This window comes from Podarcis filfolensis, assembly GCF_964270895.1.
Source record: "Podarcis filfolensis genome assembly, chromosome: 2".
Lineage (NCBI taxonomy): Eukaryota > Metazoa > Chordata > Lepidosauria > Squamata > Lacertidae > Podarcis > Podarcis filfolensis.
Window position 1 is genome coordinate 89716627 of NC_139605.1, and position 22333 is coordinate 89738959.

The 22333-nt window shown below is 44.9% G+C and overlaps 2 protein-coding genes across 22 annotated transcripts in view; one reads left to right on the forward strand and one right to left on the reverse strand.

Annotated features, from left to right (window-relative positions):
* The first annotated feature begins 4774 nt into the window (after positions 1-4774).
* Positions 4775-20436, forward strand: GALK1 (galactokinase 1). Its single transcript, XM_083598234.1, has 8 exons — positions 4775-5381; positions 7943-8132; positions 10199-10318; positions 11486-11621; positions 12152-12333; positions 13868-14018; positions 15075-15237; positions 17471-20436. The coding sequence occupies exons 1-8, from the start codon at positions 5001-5003 to the stop codon at positions 17543-17545; spliced, it is 1398 nt and encodes a 465-aa protein (XP_083454360.1). The 5' UTR covers positions 4775-5000; the 3' UTR covers positions 17546-20436.
* The window catches only part of ITGB4 (integrin subunit beta 4), a 71772-nt gene continuing 68635 nt past the window's right edge, over positions 19197-22333 (reverse strand). For all 21 annotated transcript variants that reach the window (XM_083598046.1, XM_083598043.1, XM_083598039.1 and 18 more), the window contains one exon: positions 19197-22159. In XM_083598046.1, coding sequence (XP_083454172.1) covers positions 22014-22159 — 146 coding nt within the window. In that variant the 3' untranslated portion in view covers positions 19197-22013. The remainder of the gene's footprint in view (positions 22160-22333) is intronic.

Sequence of the window (22333 nt, forward strand, 5' to 3'; positions counted from 1 at the left end):
CCCGCAACAAGTCCCGAACCGGAGGCGCAAAGACTTTAGCTGCTGGAAACTCAGTGTTCGCTTTCAGTGGGTTTACTTTTAGCCGAAGGAGACGGTCACTGCCGGATTTACGTATAAGCTAAACAAGCTATAGCTTACCAGAAAAATTTGAAGGAAAAAAACCTGGATGCACATTTCCAAAATATAAGATAAAAAACAAATAAAATAAAACCTACATAGAGCAACGGTGTTTTGTGTTGTGTAGGCTCCTATGATGTAAGTATGGACCCCGCCTGCTATCCTGCTCCCTGAAATATCACTGGTTTGCTCTTTTCTTTATATAGGGTGCCTACATTCTGCATGGATTGGCTGCATGGCAACATGTTCTTTAGATACCCATAAATTACCATATAGCATATATTTAACACAAAAAACAGTGACAATTTGTTGTTGACAAAGGACAGCTGGACATATAAAAGGCTCCATTACCTTCAGTAGCTTAAGGCCTCATCAAACCTAAATCCAGCTGTGGAGACAAGGGTCATTTTCTGCCATGTATACTTGCGTGGTTAGTACTGCCTCCGGTCCCTTAATATCTGCTTGCTCTCCCATATTTTTGCCAAACAGCTCTTTGCTTAGGCCAACTGTTTCCCATTTATAAGCGCAATCCCTAGCAAGGAACGAATTCTTGAAACAAATGTTCCGTTGCAGTGGGGATGGGGAAAGTGTGGCCCTTTAGGTGCTGAGTGGGCTCCCAACTCCCATTTGCCTCAACCAGCATGGCATATAGCCATGGATGGTTGTAGTCTAACAACATACGGAAGCTCAGAGGATTTCCAAGCAACCAGTGGAGTCAGAATAAGGCTGTACCTAGGACCCTCGTACCTACGGACTGCCTCTCCTGGTATGCCCCGCACAGGTCCATAAATAACAACACTTTGGAGGTCCCGAGCCTCAAGGAGGTTAGATTGGTTTCTACTAGGGCCAGGGCCTTTTCAGCACTGGCCCCGACTTCTCTGTCACAAGAGACCAGGGCCCTGCAGGATTTGACATCTTTCCGCAGGGCCTGCAAGACAGAGCTGTTCCGCCTGGCCTTTGGCTTAGACTCATTCTGACCCCTTATATGGGATTTGGTATATAAATTTTCCCTTGGCTTTTTTGCTGGCCCATGTAGGACCAGCATGGATAGCTGGTTCAGGTGAATATCTGATGTTTCTGCCCTTTATGGTCTTGATTTATGGGCTACTACTAAAATGAGGCTGCATTTTAAGCTGTATTTTAAGCTGTATTTTAAGCCGTATTTTAATTAACTTTTTTTTGTTTGTTGTTGTTTTCTATTACGTTTTATTGTAATTTATATTTGGTGTTAGCTGTCCTGAGCCTGGCCCTGACTGTGGAGGTCTGGGTATAAATAAAAATTTATTATTATTATTACATTGTTTACTTTGCATCCAATGCACTCCATCCCCAGTTTGTGAAACCTTGTACTTCACACAAACCTTGTACGGACAGTCACAATCCATATCTATCCTGCAGTTTCTTCAGAAATACTGTGTTTTGATGTGTTTTCCTCCAAACCAGCTTCAATTTTAAAACCTAAGCCACATGAAGGCATCCATGCCCCCTTTCCACCCACTAGTTGGGGGGGGGGGACAGACAGTATGTAACACATCCAACCCTATTGATGTCTACAATGTGCAAATCAGGTTTGAAACACAGAAGGGAAATGACCTCACTGAGTTTTAAACTGGCAATGTGTACATAGCTTAAGTTGCTTATCAGGTTTGGCAAGCCTCTGCTTAACAGCTTCAGAGTACAGGTTGGATTCAGACTTAGAAATTCATTCTGAATCCAACTCTATGTACACCGTTACTAGTGAACAGATATTCCTTTACCCTTTTGCTTTGGGATCGCATCTCTGCAAGGAAAAAACAAAACAAAATAAAACAAGATTCAATGTTATAAGCATGCAACAATGCACTCCAAGGCATACTCTGAAGAATACTGGCTTTCAATGAAGCTTCCTTCCAGTTTTGTGTGCAAAGGAAGGGTGGTAAATCTGTGACCCTGCAAATGTTGTTGTACTCCCAATTGCAATTGTGATAGGAATTTTGAGGTCTTAGATATACAGTGGTACCTCGGGTTACATATGCTTCAGGTTACATACGCTTCAGGTTACACACTCCACTGTGATAGGAATTTTATGGTCTTAGATATATGGCAATGTTCATAACCACACGTACATAGATCAGCACAGGAAAGCCAACCTGGAACCATTTTGATTCCTAAACTGAGTAAATGTTTCTCTGCATGGTCAAAATGGAAAAGCCTCCCCATTGTCTCTTCCTTCACAAATCCTGTCTTAATCTGTGTTTGAATAAGGGTGTGAGCCTTATCATTACAAAAGACTGCCCAGGCTCCCCAAGAAATCCAATCAAGTAACCTGCCAGACAGGAAATAAACAAAGCGACAGGAGAAAACAACATGCAAATGTTCTGTTTTAGACCGCCTTATCTGAGGGGTGGTCTTAGGTTACACCCCTTCTGTGATGAATGCATAATGTTTCTGGGGGTGGTCTTGATCTAGAGGATGGGAATTTCAGAAGTCTTTATAAGCCCTGGCACAGCATTTTTGGGGGGTCCTCTTCCTCTCCTGCGTGTGAGGGGAGTACCCTGTTGCAACAGATCAATAAAGATCAAGCTTACTAGCTGCTTTGCTTCTCAAATATTCTCTGGTTGACCTCTGTTATTTTCTCCTACCAATAGGGAACCTATGTAAGGACTCTATATGGGCTCTTGGATACCCCATAAGGGAAAAGGGCATATTTTTATTTACAACACCACTAAGCCAGAAATAGTGCTTCAGGTTAAGAACTTTGCTTCCCGATAAGAACAGAAATCGGGCTCCGGCGGCAGCAGGAGGCCCCATTAGCTAAAGTGGTGCTTCAGGTTAAGAACAGTTTCAGGTTAAGTATGGACCTCCGGAACGAATTAAGTACTTAACCCAAGGTATCACTGTATGTTAAATGTTCATAAGTGTACCAACCAAGCACTTACATAGATCAGCACAGGAAGACTGACCTGAAATCATTTTTGAATCCCAAATGTTTTCTCTGCAAGGAGGGAGGGGGGTCAGGGAGCCTTCCCGTTGTCTCATGAATTGAGTAATCAGCATTTTAATGGGTGACAGACTATCAGGAAAGGCAATCAGATAACCTGGCAGACAGGAAAAACAACACCTTTTCTGTGATGTAGATATGATGTTTGTGGGGGGTGGTCTTGGGTTACACCCCTTCTGTATGTATGAAGGGGCGGTGTTGAGCTCCAGGGCAGGGAATTTAAAATGTCTATATAAGGCCTTGCACGCCATTGTTCTGGGTTCTTCCTTCTTTCCTGCATGTGAGGGGAGCACCCTGTTGCAACAGATCAATAAAGATCAAGCTTACTAGCTGCTTTGCTTCTCAATATTCTCTGGTTGGCTTCTGTTATTTTCTCCTACCAATAGGGAACCTACATAAGGACTCTATATGGGCTCTTGGATACTCCTTAAGGGAAAAAGGGCACATTTTTGTTTTACAACGCAATCAACCCCAGCTAGCATAGCCATTGGTCAGGGGTGATGGGAGCTGGAGTCCAGCAGCATCCTGAAGACCACACATATTCTGGCCCTGGGCTACAGGATTCCAACCATGGTTATTTTACTGTGTTTTTAATATTTTTTCCATAAACCACCATTATGTATTTGAAGGACAGGATGTGATTTTAAGTTTCAATTACATTTTTTACCCCAAAAACTAAATAAACAAACTGAACAATTCTGGACTGGTTCATAACGCAAATATCCACTCCCCAAGGTTACCAAATTATAGAAACCTTGAGTGAGATGCTCCGTATTTTCAGACCCTAACTTAATTTTAAAAAATTAAGAAGGGGGTGGGCGTGCTGGGGGGGGGGACCTAATCCCACCTGCCATTGAACCTAATGTGTTTTGATTATATGCAATTTTTACTTCAGGCACTATCACCCTGAGGTAACCGCCTCCTAAATTGAGAGCTGCTTGTATAGTAACAATAGTGCATGAGAATATGCCCTGTGTAGGGAGCATTATCTCCCTGGAGTAGAGAGGGAGAAAAGGCGAGCTCTGGCATTAGAGGAAGGCCTCAGAATCAGAAGGTGTGTTTGAGGAACCCCATGATTATGAAACCCATCTCTTAAAAACAAAATACCAAAGCTCCAGGAAGGCATTTCCTCCGCGTCGCTGGCCGGCAGCCGCAAATTCTTTTTCCTTTGCTTGCTTACATGTTGGTAAGGTAAAGATAAAGGGACCTCTGACCATTAGGTCCAGTTGTGCCCAACTCTGGGGTTGCGGCGCTCATCTCGCTTTATTGGCCGAGGGAGCCGGCGTACAGCTTCCGGGTCATGTGGCCAGCATGACTAAGCCACTTCTGGCGAACCAGAGCAGCACACAGAAACGCTGTTTACCTTCCCGCTTGAGCGGTACCTATTTATCTACTTGCACTTTGACGTGCTTTTGAACTGCTAGGTGGCAAGGAGCAGGGACCAAGCAACGGGAGCTCACCCCATCGCGGGGATTTGAACCGCTGACCTTCTGATCAGCAAGCCCTAGGCTCTGTGGTTTAACCCACAGCGCCACCCTACATGTTGGTACTCCTCTGTGAATAATAATAATAATAATAATAATAATTATTATTATTCATACCCCGCCCTCCCCAGCCAAGACAGGGCTCAGGGCGGCTAACAACCAATAATAAAAACAAGTTGATTAAAATACAATTTAAAAGATTAAGATACAACATTAAAACATTAGGATGCAGCCTCTTCACAGGAGGAGAAAGGGAAAAGACAGGAATATTGGGGTAGCTGGAGGAGAAGCAGGTGTAACAACTCAGACGTTCCTCATTGTGAGTAGCCCCCTCGCAAGCGTGGGAGAAAGACGAAGAATTTGCAGAGGCAGAGCCGGCAAGAGGCCTGGCGCCCCCTGGAGGCCAGTTGCGACCGTCCATGGGCGGAGCAGCGGGCTCCATTTTCCCAGGACAGGAAGCGAGAGGCGAGCCGGAGAAGAGACGCGCGGACGCGTGGGCTACGCGGAGATCGTGCTGTTGTGCAGTGTTGCAATCTGCTCTTCTTCCTCCCGGTTTAGGAGGCGGAGAGACCCGCTCCCTCCTGATCCTTTGCCCTCAAGCGGAGGCACTTCGGAATCTGGCCCCCGAGAGCATGGAAAGCCCAAGTGGACCTGAGCAGGGCTCGCTGCTGGCGGCCGCCCGGGGGGCTTACAGGACCTTTTTCGGAGGGCTGGATCCCCAAATCGCCGTGTCGGCTCCGGGAAGGGTGAACTTGATCGGGGAGCACACGGATTACAACCAGGGGTTCGTGCTGCCTATGGTAAGAGAGGGTGGCGCGCATAAGGAAAGACAGACAGACAGACAGAAAGGGGCAAATACTGTGCCCGGCTGTTCCTTCTTGAATCCTACAAATCCCGGTTTTCGCTAGTCACAATTTGGCGGAAGCGGAGGAGAAGAGAGACGTCTTTTCTGAAAGCAACGCAGCAGCAGCAGCCTTCCTTGAACCGGGACTGACGAAGCTGCCACGCCTGCCCGGTACAGAATTTTTGTTAGTTGGCAGGTGCAGTTGTTGGATCCGTCTGCAGAGGCCCCCAACACAACCTCTCCAAAATATGTTTGATCCCCATGGGCGTAGCCGGGGGGAGGAGCTTTAAAACAATAGAAATAAGTATTGACTGATCAATCACATCGGTTCTGCCCCCCTAACGAAAGTCCTGTGTCCCCCACCCCCGTCAAAAATCCTGGCTACGCCCGCATGTTTGATCCCATTAATTAATCGCAGTTTGAGCGTGGGGAGAGAGATGGCCACGGCCCAAAAGGTACGCAAATTCAGCCCAAAAAGCAAGAAACAAAAACACGAAGCTTTGCTTCAGTACCTGTTCCTTCAGGTTATTATACCACTTGGTATAATATTCACTTGGTCTGCTGTGAGTAGGATCTTGCACGGAATACAACCCATAGGTAAAGGTAAAGGGACCCCTGACCATTAGGTCCAGTCGTGACCGACTCTGGGGTTGCGGTGCTCATCTCGCTTTATTGGCCGAGGGAGCCGGCATACAGCTTCCGGGTAGTGTGGCCAGCATGACTAAGCCGCTTCTGGCGAACCAGAGCAGCGCACAGAAACGCCGTTTACCTTCCCGCCGGAGCGGTACCTATTTATCTACTTGCACTTTGACATGCTTTTGAACTGCTAGGTTGGCAGGAGCAGGAACCGAGCAACGGGAGCTCACCCCGTCACAGGGATTTGAACCGCCGACCTTCTGATTGGCAAGTCCTAGGTTCTGTGGTTTAACCCACAGGACCACCCACGGAATACAACCCATAGGATAAGTTAAATTTAGAGGCAAAAATACATTTCTTGGAAGATGGATACCAGTCTGTGATCTTCACTCCTTGAACTCTGCTGCAGGGGAAGTTATATCTGAGTAGAGACTCAAGCTGCACTGCAAGTCATTTTGGCTCCAACTGCAAGCCCTTCTAGGAATGACCTTTGGAGTCGGCATCCCATCATGGGGAAGGATGTGCCTCTGAATATACTGAGGGAGGAGAGCCAAACAGCAGAAAAAGGGTTATTGGCCTCAAAGTTTCGTTTATGGGCTTGCTGGTGCATCTGGCTGCTGTTGTGAGAAGTAGGATGCCGAACTTTTGGTTCCTCCCCAGTTTGGTTCCTCTTATATTCAAAGGGACCTCTTGTGTGCCTTTTAAAGAAAATATTGTTTATTTCCAGTTTGCCCCGCCCCCACAAAAATTACTAACCTGTAAACCTACCTCATTACTTCAAGAACTGAAACAATCCCAACTATTCTGAAGCAGCAATATTTATTTATTTTTTGCATACTGCACAGCCGAGAGAGAGAAAATAAGCATTTTTACCCCACACTTCAGCCACAAAAGGCTTCCAGAACAGCTTATGGTCAGTAATAAGACAAATCATCACAAGAAAAAACCTTAAATGTTTTAAAATCGGCTGCCTCTTTTCCACACATTTTTCAGCATTGTCAGTTTGCCCAGAAATCAAGCACATAGCTTAACGTGCAATATCTACCTCTATTCAGATTATATGTAGCCAAACTCTTAACTTTGTTTACGTAGAGCACTTCCTATCCCCAAAGCTCCAAACATTATCCCTGTTGAAACAGATTGCTGTGTATGTGTGTGAGAGATATCCAGAACATATAAGATGAATAACAGAGTCGGACACAACTAAATGACTAACCAACAACAAAGGCTGTACTCTATTAATTGTAAAGGTACATAGTTTTCCTCTGACCTGACTGACCACTGCTGCTGGACCTCGCCTGGATAAACTGCAGAGATTCCATGGACTAGGAAATGAAGTAGAAGAAAGTGCATTAAAGGGAAGGAGGAAATAGCAGCTCTTTAGGACCCAGGGATTTCTAACTCCTAATGTTGAAACAAATCACTCTTCAGTCACAACTCTGACTTCACTTGTTGGCTAAAAAATGGCTTTTAAAACCCCCTGCAAGAGCAGTTAGCCTGGTTCATCTGTCAGCATGTTTTGCTTCCAGTCTTTCTAAGCTGAGAGTTTGAGCTTTTCAGGCAGGGCTCCATGGATAACCCGGCCTTGTTTACAAGTCAGTAGAGCAAATCCACTGACTACATTTGATAGGTAAGCCCCATTTTAGCACCATGTTGCTATGAAGTGAGTATTAACTTAAACAAATATTCTTATTGACTAAAGTTATGGCGTTGGGAACGTCTCTGTGTTCCAACATTCCTATGCCTGTTCCTGTTCTCCCATCTGCTCCTTGTTATCTGTACTCATTTCTAACCATACAAAACACCATTTGGTAGGTGGTTTGCATAACCCTTGTTCCTGTTTGGTATCATGAGGGATTCAGTCATTGTCTCTTCCTTCAGGCCTTGCAGATGGGAACCATGGTGGTTGGGAGCCCGAGAGAAGATGGAATCATATCCATAGTCACAACCGCACAGGGAGCAGACGAGCCTAAAAAGGTGACATTTCCAGTTCCCATGGAAGGTGCGACCTTGGAGCCAGGAGAACCTCGCTGGGCAAACTATGTCAAAGGGGTCATTCAGCACTATCAGGGTAAGATCTAGACTCAGCTAGCAATTGAGGCGGATGTGCTGTTTGGGATGGAAACAGTCCTGTTAAAGTTTGTGGGTCGTAATGGTGCCCACACGCTTCCACTCGCGCGCTGCCACTCTTCTCAGTTGCCGGATAATAGCAGAGTTCACACGCAGCATAAAATGGCTGGTCTGTGTCAACATGGTATCTTCAATAACTCAGCTCGACACCAGTGCTTCTAACCTATCACTCTTTATTTAGAAGCATAACAAACAGAAAAGAAAACCTACAGAATCTAGCTGCATTTTCACAGCTTTCTGTCTCTAACAAAAATGAAACGACATTGCTCACATTCTCAGACAGACTGTTCTCCAGAGAGAGCTCAGCCCCCACAGAGCACAGATCAAAGGAAAATGCCTGGATCATGTGGGCAGTGCACCCAGTGAATCAAGAACGCTTCCTGGAGTGTTAACTCTTGACTGTCCAGAACCACAACAAGCCCACAGTGACATCACCTGCTGGAGATGAAAACAATCCCCCTACCCCCAAAAACCAACCACAACAACATGTGGATGGTAGACGTGTCAGTGATGATGAGAGTGAGGTGGAATCAGCACACATATTTAAAATGCTGTGAAAATGCTTTAAAAAAAAAAGTGTTGAAAAATACATTGAATTTTCATGGCTCACTTTCGCCATCTAGTGTCACATTTGTATATTGCACTTTACAACACATTTAAAACGTTTTATTTGCAGCTGTGTAGCTGAGTGGGGAATGTCCAGTTCAAAATACACTATCCTAAGATGTTTATGGTACCATGGAAGTTTCTCCAAAAGCCAGCCTTCCCCTACCTGGTGCCCTGCAGATTTTCTTGGGTTACAGCACCTGTGATCATGGATGCTTTAGTTGAGATTCCTGCGTTGCATGGGGTAGTGCTTAAGTAACAGAGAGAAAAAGAAGGGTGTACATCTCCACTGAAGCCCTAATAGCAGTTCTGGAAGGAAATATCCTTAATTCTAACTCAGCAGCCATGGAGAGACGCTACTACCGCTCAGTGCTGTGTATATACAAAAGGATTTTGTCATAATTTAATTGCTTTCAATAATTTCATACAGTGGTACCTCGGGTTAAGAACTTAATTCGTTCTGGAGGTCCGTTCTTAACCTGAAACTGTTCTTAACCTGAAGCACCACTTTAGCTGCGCCGCCGCTGCACGATTTCTGTTCTCATCCTGAAGCAAAGTTCTTAACCCTATTTCTGGGTTAGCGGAGTCTGTAACCTGACTAACTATTTCTGGGTTAGCGGAGTCTGTAACCTGAAGCATATGTAACCTGAAGCTTATGTAACCCGAGGTACCACTTTATTGCAATAATATAATATTTTTAAATAATTCCATACTGTTAGAGGACACTCTTTTGCGCCTGGCTCTGCTTTGTGGACCTCAGAATTCCAGGAAAAAATCAAAACAGAACCCACAAACCAGAAGTCTGCTCACTCATGTTTTATATTATGCAGCAGGATATTTTCTTCAGTGGTGCCAGGAACAGATCTGTGTTGAAGCTTTTTGAAAACGGACCTAGTGGCATGCAGGGTTTTTCACTGAAGCCGAGGCCTTATTAGCACTATGCATTTAAAGCAATTCTTTGAAGACCTAGCTTCCCCCAAAGAATCCTGGGAACTGTAGTTTGTTAAGGGCACTGAGAGTGGTTAGGAAACCCCTATTCCGCTCACAAAGCTACAATTCTCAAAGAGGTTTAACAGTCATTCCCTCTTCCCAGGGAACTCTAGGAATCACAGCTCTGCTATAGGGGATGGGGTCTCCTAGTGACTCACAATCCCCTTAAATGTGTAGTGCAAATGAGAACCGAATCATGCATTTCTAATTGTCTAGGTTTTACACAGGCAGCCTTATAAAGAAGTTTCCTTTTCAGTCTCATGAAGATAATCCAGTTCTTCAAAGTGGCATATCATGGTCAGGCCTGTAATTTGAGTATCTATGCCTACCTGAACTATTTTAAAATCTTTTGTGTGCCATCTTGTTTAAAATATTTTGTTCTCTCCCTGTTGCTTTGCTATCCCTTTCTAGCTGGCCCTCTCCCAGGCTTCAATGCAGTCATAGCCAGCAATGTTCCGCTCGGTGGCGGTCTGTCAAGTTCAGCTTCCTTGGAAGTGGCAACATACACATTTCTGCAGCAGTTGTGCCCAGGTAGGAAACAAAACTGGTTTTAGTCTAGAACGTAAATACAAAAAATCCAGGGTCTTTTACTATCTACCATTTTAGCTAAGAGGAACTAGTTGGAGCATAGTGGAACAAAGCTCAGTGATAGAACACAGGCTTCATTGTGCCCTCAAATTAATACTTGGACTTGTTTCGATTAACTTCTGCAGAATAATTTATGGTACTTAAGTTAAAAACAGAAAGAAAAAGAGGTAATAATGAACTAATAAGGAGACAGTTTACCAAAAACAAAGAAGAACCGTGTTGAGGATGAAGGAAGTCAATTAGCAGAAAAGAAGAACTGAAATAATTGTGTGTTTGTGTGTGTGTGTGTGTGTGTGTGTGTGTGTGTGTATGTGTGTATTATTGATTATTTGTTTTGTATAAGTTTTCATTATGTCTTATTTATATTTTGTTGTTTGTTTTTCTTTTGATTCTGTACTATTATCTTCATATTTAGTTTGACAAATGTGTGTGTATGCGTTGTAAATAAACTCAATAATAATATAAAAAAAAAAGAACACAGGCTTCGCATGCAGAAAGTCTTTGGTCCAGTTCCTGGGATCCTGAAGTCAGCAATACTGACTTAGACGGACAAGCAGTCTGACCTGGTAAAAGGCAACTTGCTATGTTCCTTTATTTCACGCATCTCTTTTGCTGCTGTTGGGAAATGATGAATTAGTTCAACATTTGGTTTAATCTAACCAGATCTAGCTTAATCTAGCCTTTGTTCTTCATTCAGTTCTGGAAGTTAAGCATAGTTTAGGAATAGCCTAAAACAGTAATATGGAGCCTGTGGACCTCCAGATGTCATTGGACTCCCATCATTCGCAACTAAGTTGGCCAGTGGTTAAGGCTGCTGCTGCTGCTGCTGCTAATAATAATAATAATAATAATAATAATAATAATAATAATTTATTTATACCCCTGCCCATCTGGCCGGGCTTCCCCAGCCACTCTGGGCGGCTTCCAACAAAATATTAAAATACTGTAATACATCAAACATTAAAAGCTTCCCTGATGGGATTTGTAATCCAACAACACTTGAAGGGCTGCAGGTCCCCCAGCCCTGACATGATGCCAAAAGTTGGCGCTCTGTCCATTGCACAGAAGTACTAATCTGCCTGCAAATGTCTCTCCTTTTCGTTAACACAGACGATGGGGATCCTGTAACTAAGGCCTTAGTATGCCAGAAAGCGGAGCACACCTTTGCAATGATGCCTTGTGGTATCATGGACCAGTTCATCTCTGTGATGGGGAAGGAGGGCCATGCCTTGCTGATAGACTGCAGGTCAGGACATTGCAATAGCGCTAGAGGAAATGTAAGCATACATCTCTCTGTCCGCCATGTGATACCCAAAATCTTCCTGACAGACAGATGGCAACAGCAACAAAGCATATAGTGTATGAGTCAACTTGGGGTGGTGGGAAAGCATTGCTAGGGCATGGTGAGTGGTGGTGGGAAGAGTTAACCCCATTCTGGAGCTGTGGCCCTTATCTGAATGGGGACACCCCCAAAGCTGCTATTGGCTACATTGTTAAGGGATGGGAGAACCAGCCATGGATCTTTTGCTATCTTGCCTAGTTTAGGCACAAAATACTCAGAAAAAGAGATGCTCAGCTGTCAAGAGGGGTCTCTACCCTAAAGTGTACGTAACCTAAAACCTTCCTGCGTAATGGAAAGCTAAAAGGAGAAAAGTGTTCCCCTTGAATGTAGTGAGCTGTAAAAACATTCACACACACATAGAAGCTTTGAAATGCAGGATGCAGGTTTAAAAAGCTCCCTGCAGCTTTTACCTTGTTGTGCTGTCTGATTTCCAGGTCACTGGAGACTTCCCTGGTGCCTTTGGCTGACCCAGACGTAGTTGTACTCATCACCAACTCCAATGTGCGGCACACCTTGACAGGAAGTGAATATCCCACCCGTCGGCGCCAGTGTGAAGAGGCAGCGAAGGTGCTTGGCAAGGGAAGCCTGAGAGAAGCCACTATGGCAGACTTAGAGGGTACGTATTGTTAAAATACAGAAGTCTGTCTGTCTGTCTGTCTGTCTCTGTGTGTGTGTGTGTGTGTGTGTGTGTAGGGGACATAATGGGTCCCTGCCTTCAAAATTTCTTGAAATAACACACCTCTATCCCTGAGCACGTAAAAGTGCAAGTAGATAAAAGTTCGAAAGCACATCAAAGTGCAAGTAGATAAATAGGTACCACTCCGGCGGGAAGGTAAACGGCGTTTCTGTGCACTGCTCTGGCTCGCCAGGAGCGGCTTAGTCATGCTGGCCACGTGACCCGGAAGCTGTACGCCGGCTCCCTCGGCCAGTGAAGTAAGATGAGCGCTGCAACCCCAGTTGTCCATGACTGGACCTAATGGTCAGGGCTCCCTTTACCTTTACCTATCCCTGAGCAAAGGGGAATGGACAACAGGGGGCAGTGATCTTGATGGGTCCTTGAGAACATAGTCATGCAGAAGGTGCCAGAATTTTTGAGTTGTATCCAGGAAAATAATGGTGCAAGCAGAACAACTTTTGCTGGCACAGCAGAACTTCTCCTACCTCTCTTGAAACCCCAACTCGCCCCAGATCTGTTCTGGGGGTTCCCCCAAAGGTTTGGAGCAGATTTGGGCAGTGCAAAAAAAAAAAAAGAGGGAAAGTTCCATTGCACAAGTGGAAGTTGTTCCACTCGTTCAACAACTTTGTTGGATTTTTCACTAAGCTGCTGTTTTTCTTATTAAAAGACAGACGGAGGAGAAAGTATAAATGTTCATAAATTGCAATGTACAGTGGTACCTCGGGTTAAGTACTTAATTCGTTCCGGAAGTCCATTCTTAACCTGAAACTGTTCTTAACCTGAAGCACCACTTTAGCTAATGGGGCCTCCTGCTGCTGCCGTGCTGCTGGAGCACGATTTCTGTTCTCATCCTGAAGCAAAGTTCTTAACCTGAGGTACTATTTCTGGGTTAGCGGAGTCTGTAACCTGAAGCATATGTAACCTGAGGTATGAGGTACCACTGTAATTAAGAATAATTGTATATTTAAGAGGCGTGTAACTCATAGTTTCTTTAAATACTAAAATATTCTCAAAAAGAGAGAGGATGGTGGCTTTCAAATGTTCCACATTCTCAGATATTTTGTTGGGGCTGGTCTGCTCATATCTTTGTAGTTTATATGCGTTATATATCTAGCAATTCCGCATAGAAAATGCTTATTTGCTTTGTTCCCTGGCTAAAAGGAACTTTTCCGTTATCTTTTCAAACATTGCATGAAACCAGAGTTTATTGTACTGCATTTCTATTTTTGCCTTTTCCAGGGTTTTCTAGGAACGTATGATCATGAGTCCCACTGCTATGAACAGAAAACCCATCAGCACCTCACTTTTTAAAGATTTTTCTTCATCCCAAATGTAATACGGATTGCTTATTAACAGTGTTAATTTCCGTGCTGCTTTTGCTGAAGCATTGAATGGTCTGAAACTTTGCTTCAAATTCTCCAACCTAGCCTACCTGTTTGAACATTGACATTTTTCCCCTCCCCATTTTTTGCAGCTTCTAAGGCCTTGCTAAGTGAGTTGGTGTACCAGCGAGCCAGGCATGTCATTGGAGAAATCGAACGCACCTCCCTAGCTGCAGAGGCACTGCAGTCCAAGGACTATAAGAGATTTGGGCAACTGATGGTGGAGAGTCACAATTCCTTGCGGTAGGCTGTTACCCAAAAGATTACACAAAGGATTCCCACCCCACCCCACCCCCTGTTGTGCTCAGGTTCTCTTGTGGGTTTCCCTGGTTGACCATTGTGATAACAGAGTGCCTTGGGCCTGATGCAGCAGGGCTGTTCTTACGTTTGTTTTAGCATTCTTGATTTTTCAAAAATAAAAATTACAGAATAAGAGTCATTTTAAACATGATCCTAGATTTCAGCATGTATGTCTGCCCTGCATACATGCAATTTCGCATTACACACACATGCCTACAAGCCACAAATGACTCCAGCTACCTGGCACATGCATGCTCAGTGATGTAAATGTGTGTAGAGTGGAAGGGACTTCTGTGTAGGAATTTTACTGTGTGCGAAGCAGTGCTAACCCTGCGACTATGTATAATGACTGTAGTGTTGTGAAACCTGATTCTGAAACCCTGCTGAGCCATGAAGCTCACCGGCTAGCCTGAGGAAAGCCTCTACATCTCAAGGCCGTTCCAGACAATTGATTCAGGATCCATCTGTCAATAGAGTACTTCTGGAGGATATTGCATTTCTTCCTGTACGTAAACTACATTGGATTGTTGCTTCATGCAGAACCTTGTTTCGGTATACTCCTAAGAAGTTTTTTGTGTACTTCCCTCCCCCAATACAACACTTCCACCATCAGACACCTGTATTGTATATGGAGCAAAGAGTAGCCATAGCCTGTAGACAACCGTACACATCATGGCAAACCCAGGCTCACAGCCACATAACATGGGGAAAACATGGGGCTCTGATTTGGAGAGTTGTCTACCATGTAATGCAAGTATTAACAAGCACCTATTGAACAGCGCTTGTGACATCACAGCCTAGCTTCCTGCCCAGCTTGTCATTTTAAAACCATTTTTGAAGGATGACCTGTATTTACTCCCCCCTACCCCCAATTTCAGTATTTCTTTGGAAGAATGCTGCTCATGGATGTCCACCCAGGTTCCAACAACCACCCCCGCTTTTGTTTGCCAATGATAGCCTTCACATCTAGGGGGGCTGACTCGCTGTTTTTCCCTGTAGAGATGACTATGACGTCAGCTGCCCAGAATTAGATGAACTGGTGTCTTTTGCTTTGGAGATCCCCGGAGTCTACGGCAGCAGAATGACTGGTGGGGGATTCGGAGGCTGCACTGTTACTCTGCTTGAATCTGGCGTAGCAGAAAAAGTCCAGAAGCATATCAAGGTATGTGACATAGACACAGAAGAGTGTTTATCACAATGGGGTGGGCAGTCTTCAGGCTGATCAGAGCTCCTAGAACGCTGGGGTCTCCCTGCCAGGCATGCAAAACAATGTCTCAGTGGGACTGACGTAGAATTCACTGGAAAAACAACAACCTGCTTCGTTTTCCTGCAAGCAGTTCAGCCATCTAATCTAGGGGAAGGAGAGCTCTTTGCTGTCGCTGTTAGTAAACCATTTGGAGTCTTGCTGATGTATTGCATGTTACCTGGAGATCTGCCAACAGATCCCCAACAGATCCCTGTGCTGCTCTGCCCTTACCTACAAAATACAGACAAGTGCTTCCTGAAGCCTGTAGTATGCTAAACCTCATCTGTACAGTCATACCTCGGGTTACAGATGTTTTGGGTTGCATTTTTTCAGGTTACTTTTGGGTTTCAGCGGTCGCACATGTGCAGAAGTGCCAAATCGCACCCAGATGCGGTGCTGCGGGTTGCAAACGTGCCTCCTGCATGGATCACGTTCGCAACCCAAGCGTCCACTGCATTTTCTGCCTATCTTTGATCTGACCTGGGAGTACCTTTGAGCTGGACTGCAGTTACCCTTGCAGTTGTGTCAGTTCCACAGTTAAGCACAACATAATGAGCGAGAGAATCTTCTTAGCATTGCATTTCATATATAGTCAAAAGTAATTGTGATGGTGTCAGGGACTCAGGAGCAGGAGCACTGGGGAGAGAGGAAATGGAGAGCGAAGGGGAAGAATCCGAGGGCAGCGTAGGGGAGTATGCCAGTGGCCCGAGAGATTCCATGAGCTTCTCCAGCGAATCAGAAGATTCCCAGAAGGGGGCGCCTATGGTCAGGGCAAGGGGGGTCCCGGGGGGACGCACCAGAAACAAGGAGCCAGAGGGGAACCCCAAAGCAGCAGTGGAGGATCGGGACCAGTTTCCCCACCAGAGCGTAGTGGGGGGGAAGAGTCACATGTGTCAGGGCCAGCGTCTCCTCCGGAGGGGAGGGAGAGTAAGTCAAGGCTGACCACGCCTCCATCGGAGAGTGGGGGAATGGAGGGGAGGTCAGTTGCAGCTAGCCCCCCCAGAGGGGGAAGCAGTGACAGCAGCAGCAGTGAAACGGTCAGGAGAAAAGTTACCGGCTGGGCGCGCGCGCCAAGTTCAAATGTACAGGCGCGGGGAACAGCAGGAGACCCGGATGGGGAACCAGCTCCTAAAGCCCGCCGGAGGGAGGGGGAAGGCTCAGGGGACTCAGCGTCAGAAGAGGCTAGAAAGGGCGAGACCCCAACGGCCAGGCGGAACCAGAGGCGGAAGGAACTGAGGAAGAGGTGGAGTAAGGCTAGAATCTTAAATTGGTGTCAGGGGGGAGGAGACTCAGACGGAGCATCAGCGGTCTAACAGTTGAGACGTAGAGCTGCGCGCTGCGGCTCTGGAAGTGAAACTGAACTTCAATAAAGACTTTGTAGCTAACAACGAAGCAGCGTTGGTCCTTTGTGAGCTGGGACCTTGGGCAGCTCTGACAGATGGTAACAGTTGTCATGTATTGAGAAAGACAACTGCACCAAATATAGGGTGGTGTGTGCCTTTAATGGTAAAAAAAAGGGGGGGGAAGATATGCAACTTAATTTGTTTTCAAGGGGTGGAATATGCTGGTGAATAGTGCCAATCTTCCCACCGTTGTTTCTCTTAAAGCACTTTTTCCCCCTTGGCTGAGCTTAAATACTGGAAATCACTTTGTGTGCAGGGCCGGCCCTACCATTAGACAGGTTGAGGTGTCTTGTGTCAGGTAGATGGCAGTGTCCCCTAAGTTAGCATGCTATATTCTGGGATGGTAGAGGATGCTGACCTTTCACTAGTGTTGATGTAAGGTTCAATTGCTAATCTGGTTAGTTTGTGTGTGTTCCATTTTGTCCTCTCCCCCAAAATAGCTTGGGCTATCCCTAGTGCTCTGCAAGAGTTGGGCAATCACCCCTCATCCGCACATCTTTTTATTTTTTTAAATTTGGCCTCTAGCCTATTTCTTCTTTTTTTACCATTAGGGCACTTCTGTGGCCAAAAACATACAACTGCCCTTTGGCTATGCTGTAGTCTTATGAAAAGGTGTGGAATTGCATCATTATAGAGTTCCATACCGCCATCCGCCCTCGAGGACTTTTCGTTTTGACGTATTTTGTACTCACTGCCTATTTCAGACAGTTGCAACACCTGACCTTTTTTTTTTTTTAATCAATTAGGAAAAATACAGCAGGACAGCCACCTTCTATTTGACACAGCCTTCTGATGGAGCCAGAGTACATCCTCTGCAATAATCCAACTCCCAATCCCAACCGCGTCAGAGCAAGGGTTTTCTGTTGCTCTGGTACCGACGACACACAGCACTGCAAAGGTCAGAGCAGGCTTCCCTGATCCATGTGCCTGAGACTCCAGACAAAGACTTCCAAATTCTGATAAAAACTTGAACTCTTTCTTGTCTCTCTCTCTCTCTCTCTTAAATCTGGTTTTTACATGTAGAACCTTCCAGTCTGCTCTGCTGAACAGAGGTCTCTTCTCCTGACTGTTTTACATTACAGTTTGTGGCAGGGAATCTGTTCTTCATGTGAGGCCAGAACAGGCCTATTTTGCTGTGCTGTTTTGTGTTGGAAAAGAGTTGAGGATAGTCAATACAGCCGTCATCCTTCCTCTACTTCTGGTTCCTGACATAAAACAAATAGTATGATTAACTGAATTTCCCTGATGATTGGTTGGTTGGTTGGTAGGTAGTTCGTTCAGCCTCTTCTTTGTAAACTAAAGTAATATAAGAAGCCTCAAGAACAAGAGTCCTTCATTTATACCTCACAATGTGGCAAGTTATTCATCTTCCAACCTAAATACCACAGATGGAATCTAGTGTTGCATGAGCAAATTTATGATTATGTGTTTTTCTTGAAGTTACCTGTGATTTTACTACAAGGAAGAGCTACCTTAATTATTAGAAACTCTGCAATCCTCTGCATGTCTTCTCATAATTAAGTCCCACTAACTTGATGGAGGCCTAGTGACTGTTCTGCTTTCAAAATACAGTGGTACCTCAGAAGTCGAACAGAATCTGTTACAGAAGTCCGTTCGACTTCCAAAACATTCAGAAACAAAGGCATGGCTTCCGATTGGCTGCAGAAAGCTCCTGCAGCCAATCAGAAGCCGCGTTGGACGTTCGGGTTCCAAAGAATGTTCACAAACCAGAGCACTCACTTCCGGGTTTGCGGCGTTCGGAAGCCAAATCTTCGAGTCGCAAGGCATTCGTCAGCCAAGGTACTACTGTACAGTAAAAGTGCCCAGGCTAATTACACTTTTAGAACTTCGTGCGTTCTATAACTTGGTGCATTCTATAGTGATACAAATAACCCTGTCACACAGCACAGTTCAGCTGCTTTGGCTGTCCATAGGACTGGGAACAGCAGTATGCAATGCCATTCCATCTATGGCCAGTTCCCTCTCCTGCCATAGCACTATCCCTTATGATTCCAAAAACATCCACTGTCATTTAAGCTGCATCAAAACTTCACATCAAGGACATGTAGCTGGGACTGTCAGAATCTTTTTGTAATGAATCTATAATATGTATTGCATTTGCAAAACCTGGGGAGGGTTATTTTTTCCCCCCGAAGCAAAAATGTGACCTTTCCCAGTGGGCTGTGATTTTTATAGGCTGTTATCAAATTAGCTTTGAAACCTGTGCCGTTTGGCTCAAGTCTTCCATTCTTAGACCTTTTCAGCATTTAAGTGATTTTTTTGTTTTTGTTTTTTAGCTACGCTAGAATTTTATGCAATATTTTGGTTCTTGAGCCTGATCCTATTGAAATTAATGTGTGTAGGCCTGCCTAATTTTATATAGGAGTGCAGCCCTACTCTCTCATTAACACCCACAGCTGCTAGCCGCTTTCACATCAGACACACTTGGAAATAAAAAGCCTTCTGCGATCATAGAGGAAAAATGTTTAATAAGTGCAATAGAAAGCCATCTGGTCCTGAATGCCAGTTGTCAAAACACTGCATATGTATTAAATGCCACCAATCCCTGCAAGCCAGAATGTGGCTATGAAATGTAATTTACATTCTATTGTGGTTCTTCTGTTAGGTGAGTGAAAGCATACAATCCCTTTCAAAACTTGTGTTAAAACTGCTATGCTGCTGAAATCTGGCCCATCAAACACCTTTAATGGGCTCTTTGGTTAATATTAAAGCCTGTGGTGCTCTCTTAGTGAAAAGAACTCGTAAGAAGCTTCAAGAGCCTGTGACCAAAGTGACTTTGCAAAACGATGTAATGCAAGAACTGGAGATACAGTCATTTCCAATAACACACTCTGCTTGGGTCCGAATACAAAGAAGCCATGAAATAGCACATTTTATTGGCTGAGTTCTCTAGCATCCCATGAAAAGAAACCCCTTTGGGGGCAGAAGGTCCAGTGACTCCCCTGTTGTAACTCCCCCTGTTGCGGTGAATGGGTCAGTAGGAAAACCCAACATTAGATTACAAGGGACCTGACTTGGTATATTGGGACAGAAAGTTGAAGGTACCATCTACCTGAGCTTCTAAAACTATGCTGCAGCAGCAGCCCTGAATTCTTTTTGTGTTCTCTCTTGTTTAGCTAAGTAAAACATTATCTGCAGTTGATCCTCTGCTGCTAGCACAGATACTTATCTAAGGTCCTGGGGCAAGGCTGGCCAAAATAGAAGCAAAGGGCAACAGCTACCTGTTCTCGCTGTGATGAAACTCACAAATCAATGGTTTACAAACTTCCTGCCTTCAGGGAATTTTGTGAGCAAACAAGTCAGTGTGGCAAACAACATACATCCTCCATAGAACCACAACACATTGCAGAAGATTCTGAGGCATGTTGATGGTTTGGTGCACACTGGCAATGCTGGTCCCTTTGTGTGAGAACCGGCACTATCAAGTGAGCTGGCTGTCTTTTAGGGGAACTTGCCTGCATGACTGAAGAATTCATGGGTAGACTTCTGACAGTTTCCTGGTTTGACAACCACAGCATTGTGGGAGCAACCATGCAAAATGTTAGGTCGATACTCTTCCAATGATGCTAAACACACACAGTGTGAGAAATCATCACACTGATAGGAATCAAAGTAACTTGCCTGCTCAAGTCATTTCTCTCCAGCTTCCTCATGCCTTTTTAGCAAGGAGTAAAATGTTGGTACAATCAGATTGTGTGAGTTGTCTGTCTTCTTTGTCAAATCTGCATATGTATAAATAAAGACCTACAAACAAGCAAAAAGCTTTCACTCCCACCCCTTTCTAAGGAAGGTGAAGTGAGTGTAAACAAAGGCAGGTCTGTGGTTATACTACAACTGTCTCTAGTCAGAATTCCATGTATTCAGTTCCTACCTTGATTCTGTCTTTAGTTACCTACTGGTAGTCATCCCCCACCCCTGTTGATATACCCTCAGGTCATTTTGCAAAAGCCACTGCTTCTACAGCTCAAGCTGTGCCCACACATGCAGCAAAAGGTAGTGGTAGCACCATCACAGTTGCACTGCCTTGTGGGTACTGTAGTGTTGTTGACTACAGTATCAATGCAGTGTGGCTGAATGAAAGTACATGGTGCAATAATATGTGATGCCTGTGTTACACAGGCTCTGAAGGATTAATTGCACGTGCACTGCCATTAAATCCTGGCCACTGGCGAAGAGGCAGGAAGGGTAGCATTGCAGTGGACTGGACTAATTGCCCTTCCAACACTGATTCTAAGGGCAATCTGAAATCACTGAAGTTTGCTATGTCCAGACACCGAAATGGGCCAATGATGTAAACTCAGCATGCTATGCTTGAGCTACTGATATGGGCCAGTGAGCCACCACTGCCAAAATGGGGAGTGAGGGAGGACTGTAGGTGGAACTCAGCAACAACTCTTAATGTTGTTGGTTTTGGTTATTCAATACGAAATGATATTCCAGGGGGTTCTTCCAGCAAAGGCATTAATGGATTATAAAGCCGTGCCAAATACTTATTTTCTATGGTAAGGAGCAGAGGATTAGCGCCTGGATTTTGGCTCCTTATTAAATCTAGGATAAAGGACCCTTTGTAGAACAAAAAAAAATCATATAATATTTTAAGTAAGCTTGTGCATCATATTTTAAGGAGCACTGTATTGTTGGTGATGCTATGCAACTTAAGGTACTAAGCAGTTCCTACAGGACCACACCTAAGCAGCAGGGGTGTCTACACACCAGTGTAGGAAGAAGAAGGACAATTCCTCTTCTGTGCTGCACTTACAAAGGAGGAGGACAAAGTTGCAATTCCGTTCCTCCCCTGGAGGTCTGGCATGCCATTTGTTGATGGGGTGGGAGTGTGGGGAGAGAATGACTTAAGAACAGATCAAAACGAAACAAGCAGCAAAAGTGAAAAAGGTTTGGTGAGAGGTGGGGATTTAAAAAGCAAATTCAGTTGCGTGTAGTTAAATCTTCCAGCGTGCGATATCGGAAAGCAGCCAAGCAAAGCATGGAAAGAGTCAGGAGCTTGACTCAAAATGGAACTAACCAATAGCCCTTCACAGCCAAGCATCTTGCTAAAAAACTCTTTTCGGAATGTCTTTAGGCTGCCACCTGGAATGCATGCAGCCTCCACTCGCGGGTATCTCAAAGCAGCATCCAGTATTTTCATTAGAGTTGAAGCAATGCAGTGGGCACCATGAGCCTCAGTCCAGGAACTGATCACAGAGCAGGCCTGCTTGAGGTCACCAGCTATTGAAATCCAAGTGTCCCTTGGGCAGTTTGCTTCCTGACTCAAGCTTCATAGAACTGCCTCTCTGTCTGTCTGGAGAACGTCCCGCTGCTGTTAGACATCATGGTTCTGGTGACAAATTCATTGGTGACCTGCTTGGTGAGGGTGCCGCCACTCTCCACTCGCTGAGTGGTCAGCAGCATGCCATCTGGAACAAAGGGACAAAAGAAAGATTGCGTCAGCAGCTCAAGGGTCTGTCTGTGTGAACATGTGCACATGTGGTCATACATATGAACAGACCTGTAGAGATGAAATCTGTTTAGCAGGGTTAGAGGTGCAGTGCTCAGTGGAGTGTGGGCTTATACAGAGATGCTTGTGTGTT

Bases quoted from the DNA above. Each gene is read 5' to 3' on its own strand.
- GALK1 (XM_083598234.1), top strand. From the start codon at position 5,001: ATGGGCGGAGCAGCGGGCTCCATTTTCCCAGGACAGGAAGCGAGAGGC. The intron at 11,622-12,151 runs GTCAGGACATTG...TCTGATTTCCAG, and splicing joins GCCTTGCTGATAGACTGCAG to GTCACTGGAGACTTCCCTGG. The intron at 15,238-17,470 runs GTATGTGACATA...TTAATCAATTAG, and splicing joins AAGTCCAGAAGCATATCAAG to GAAAAATACAGCAGGACAGC.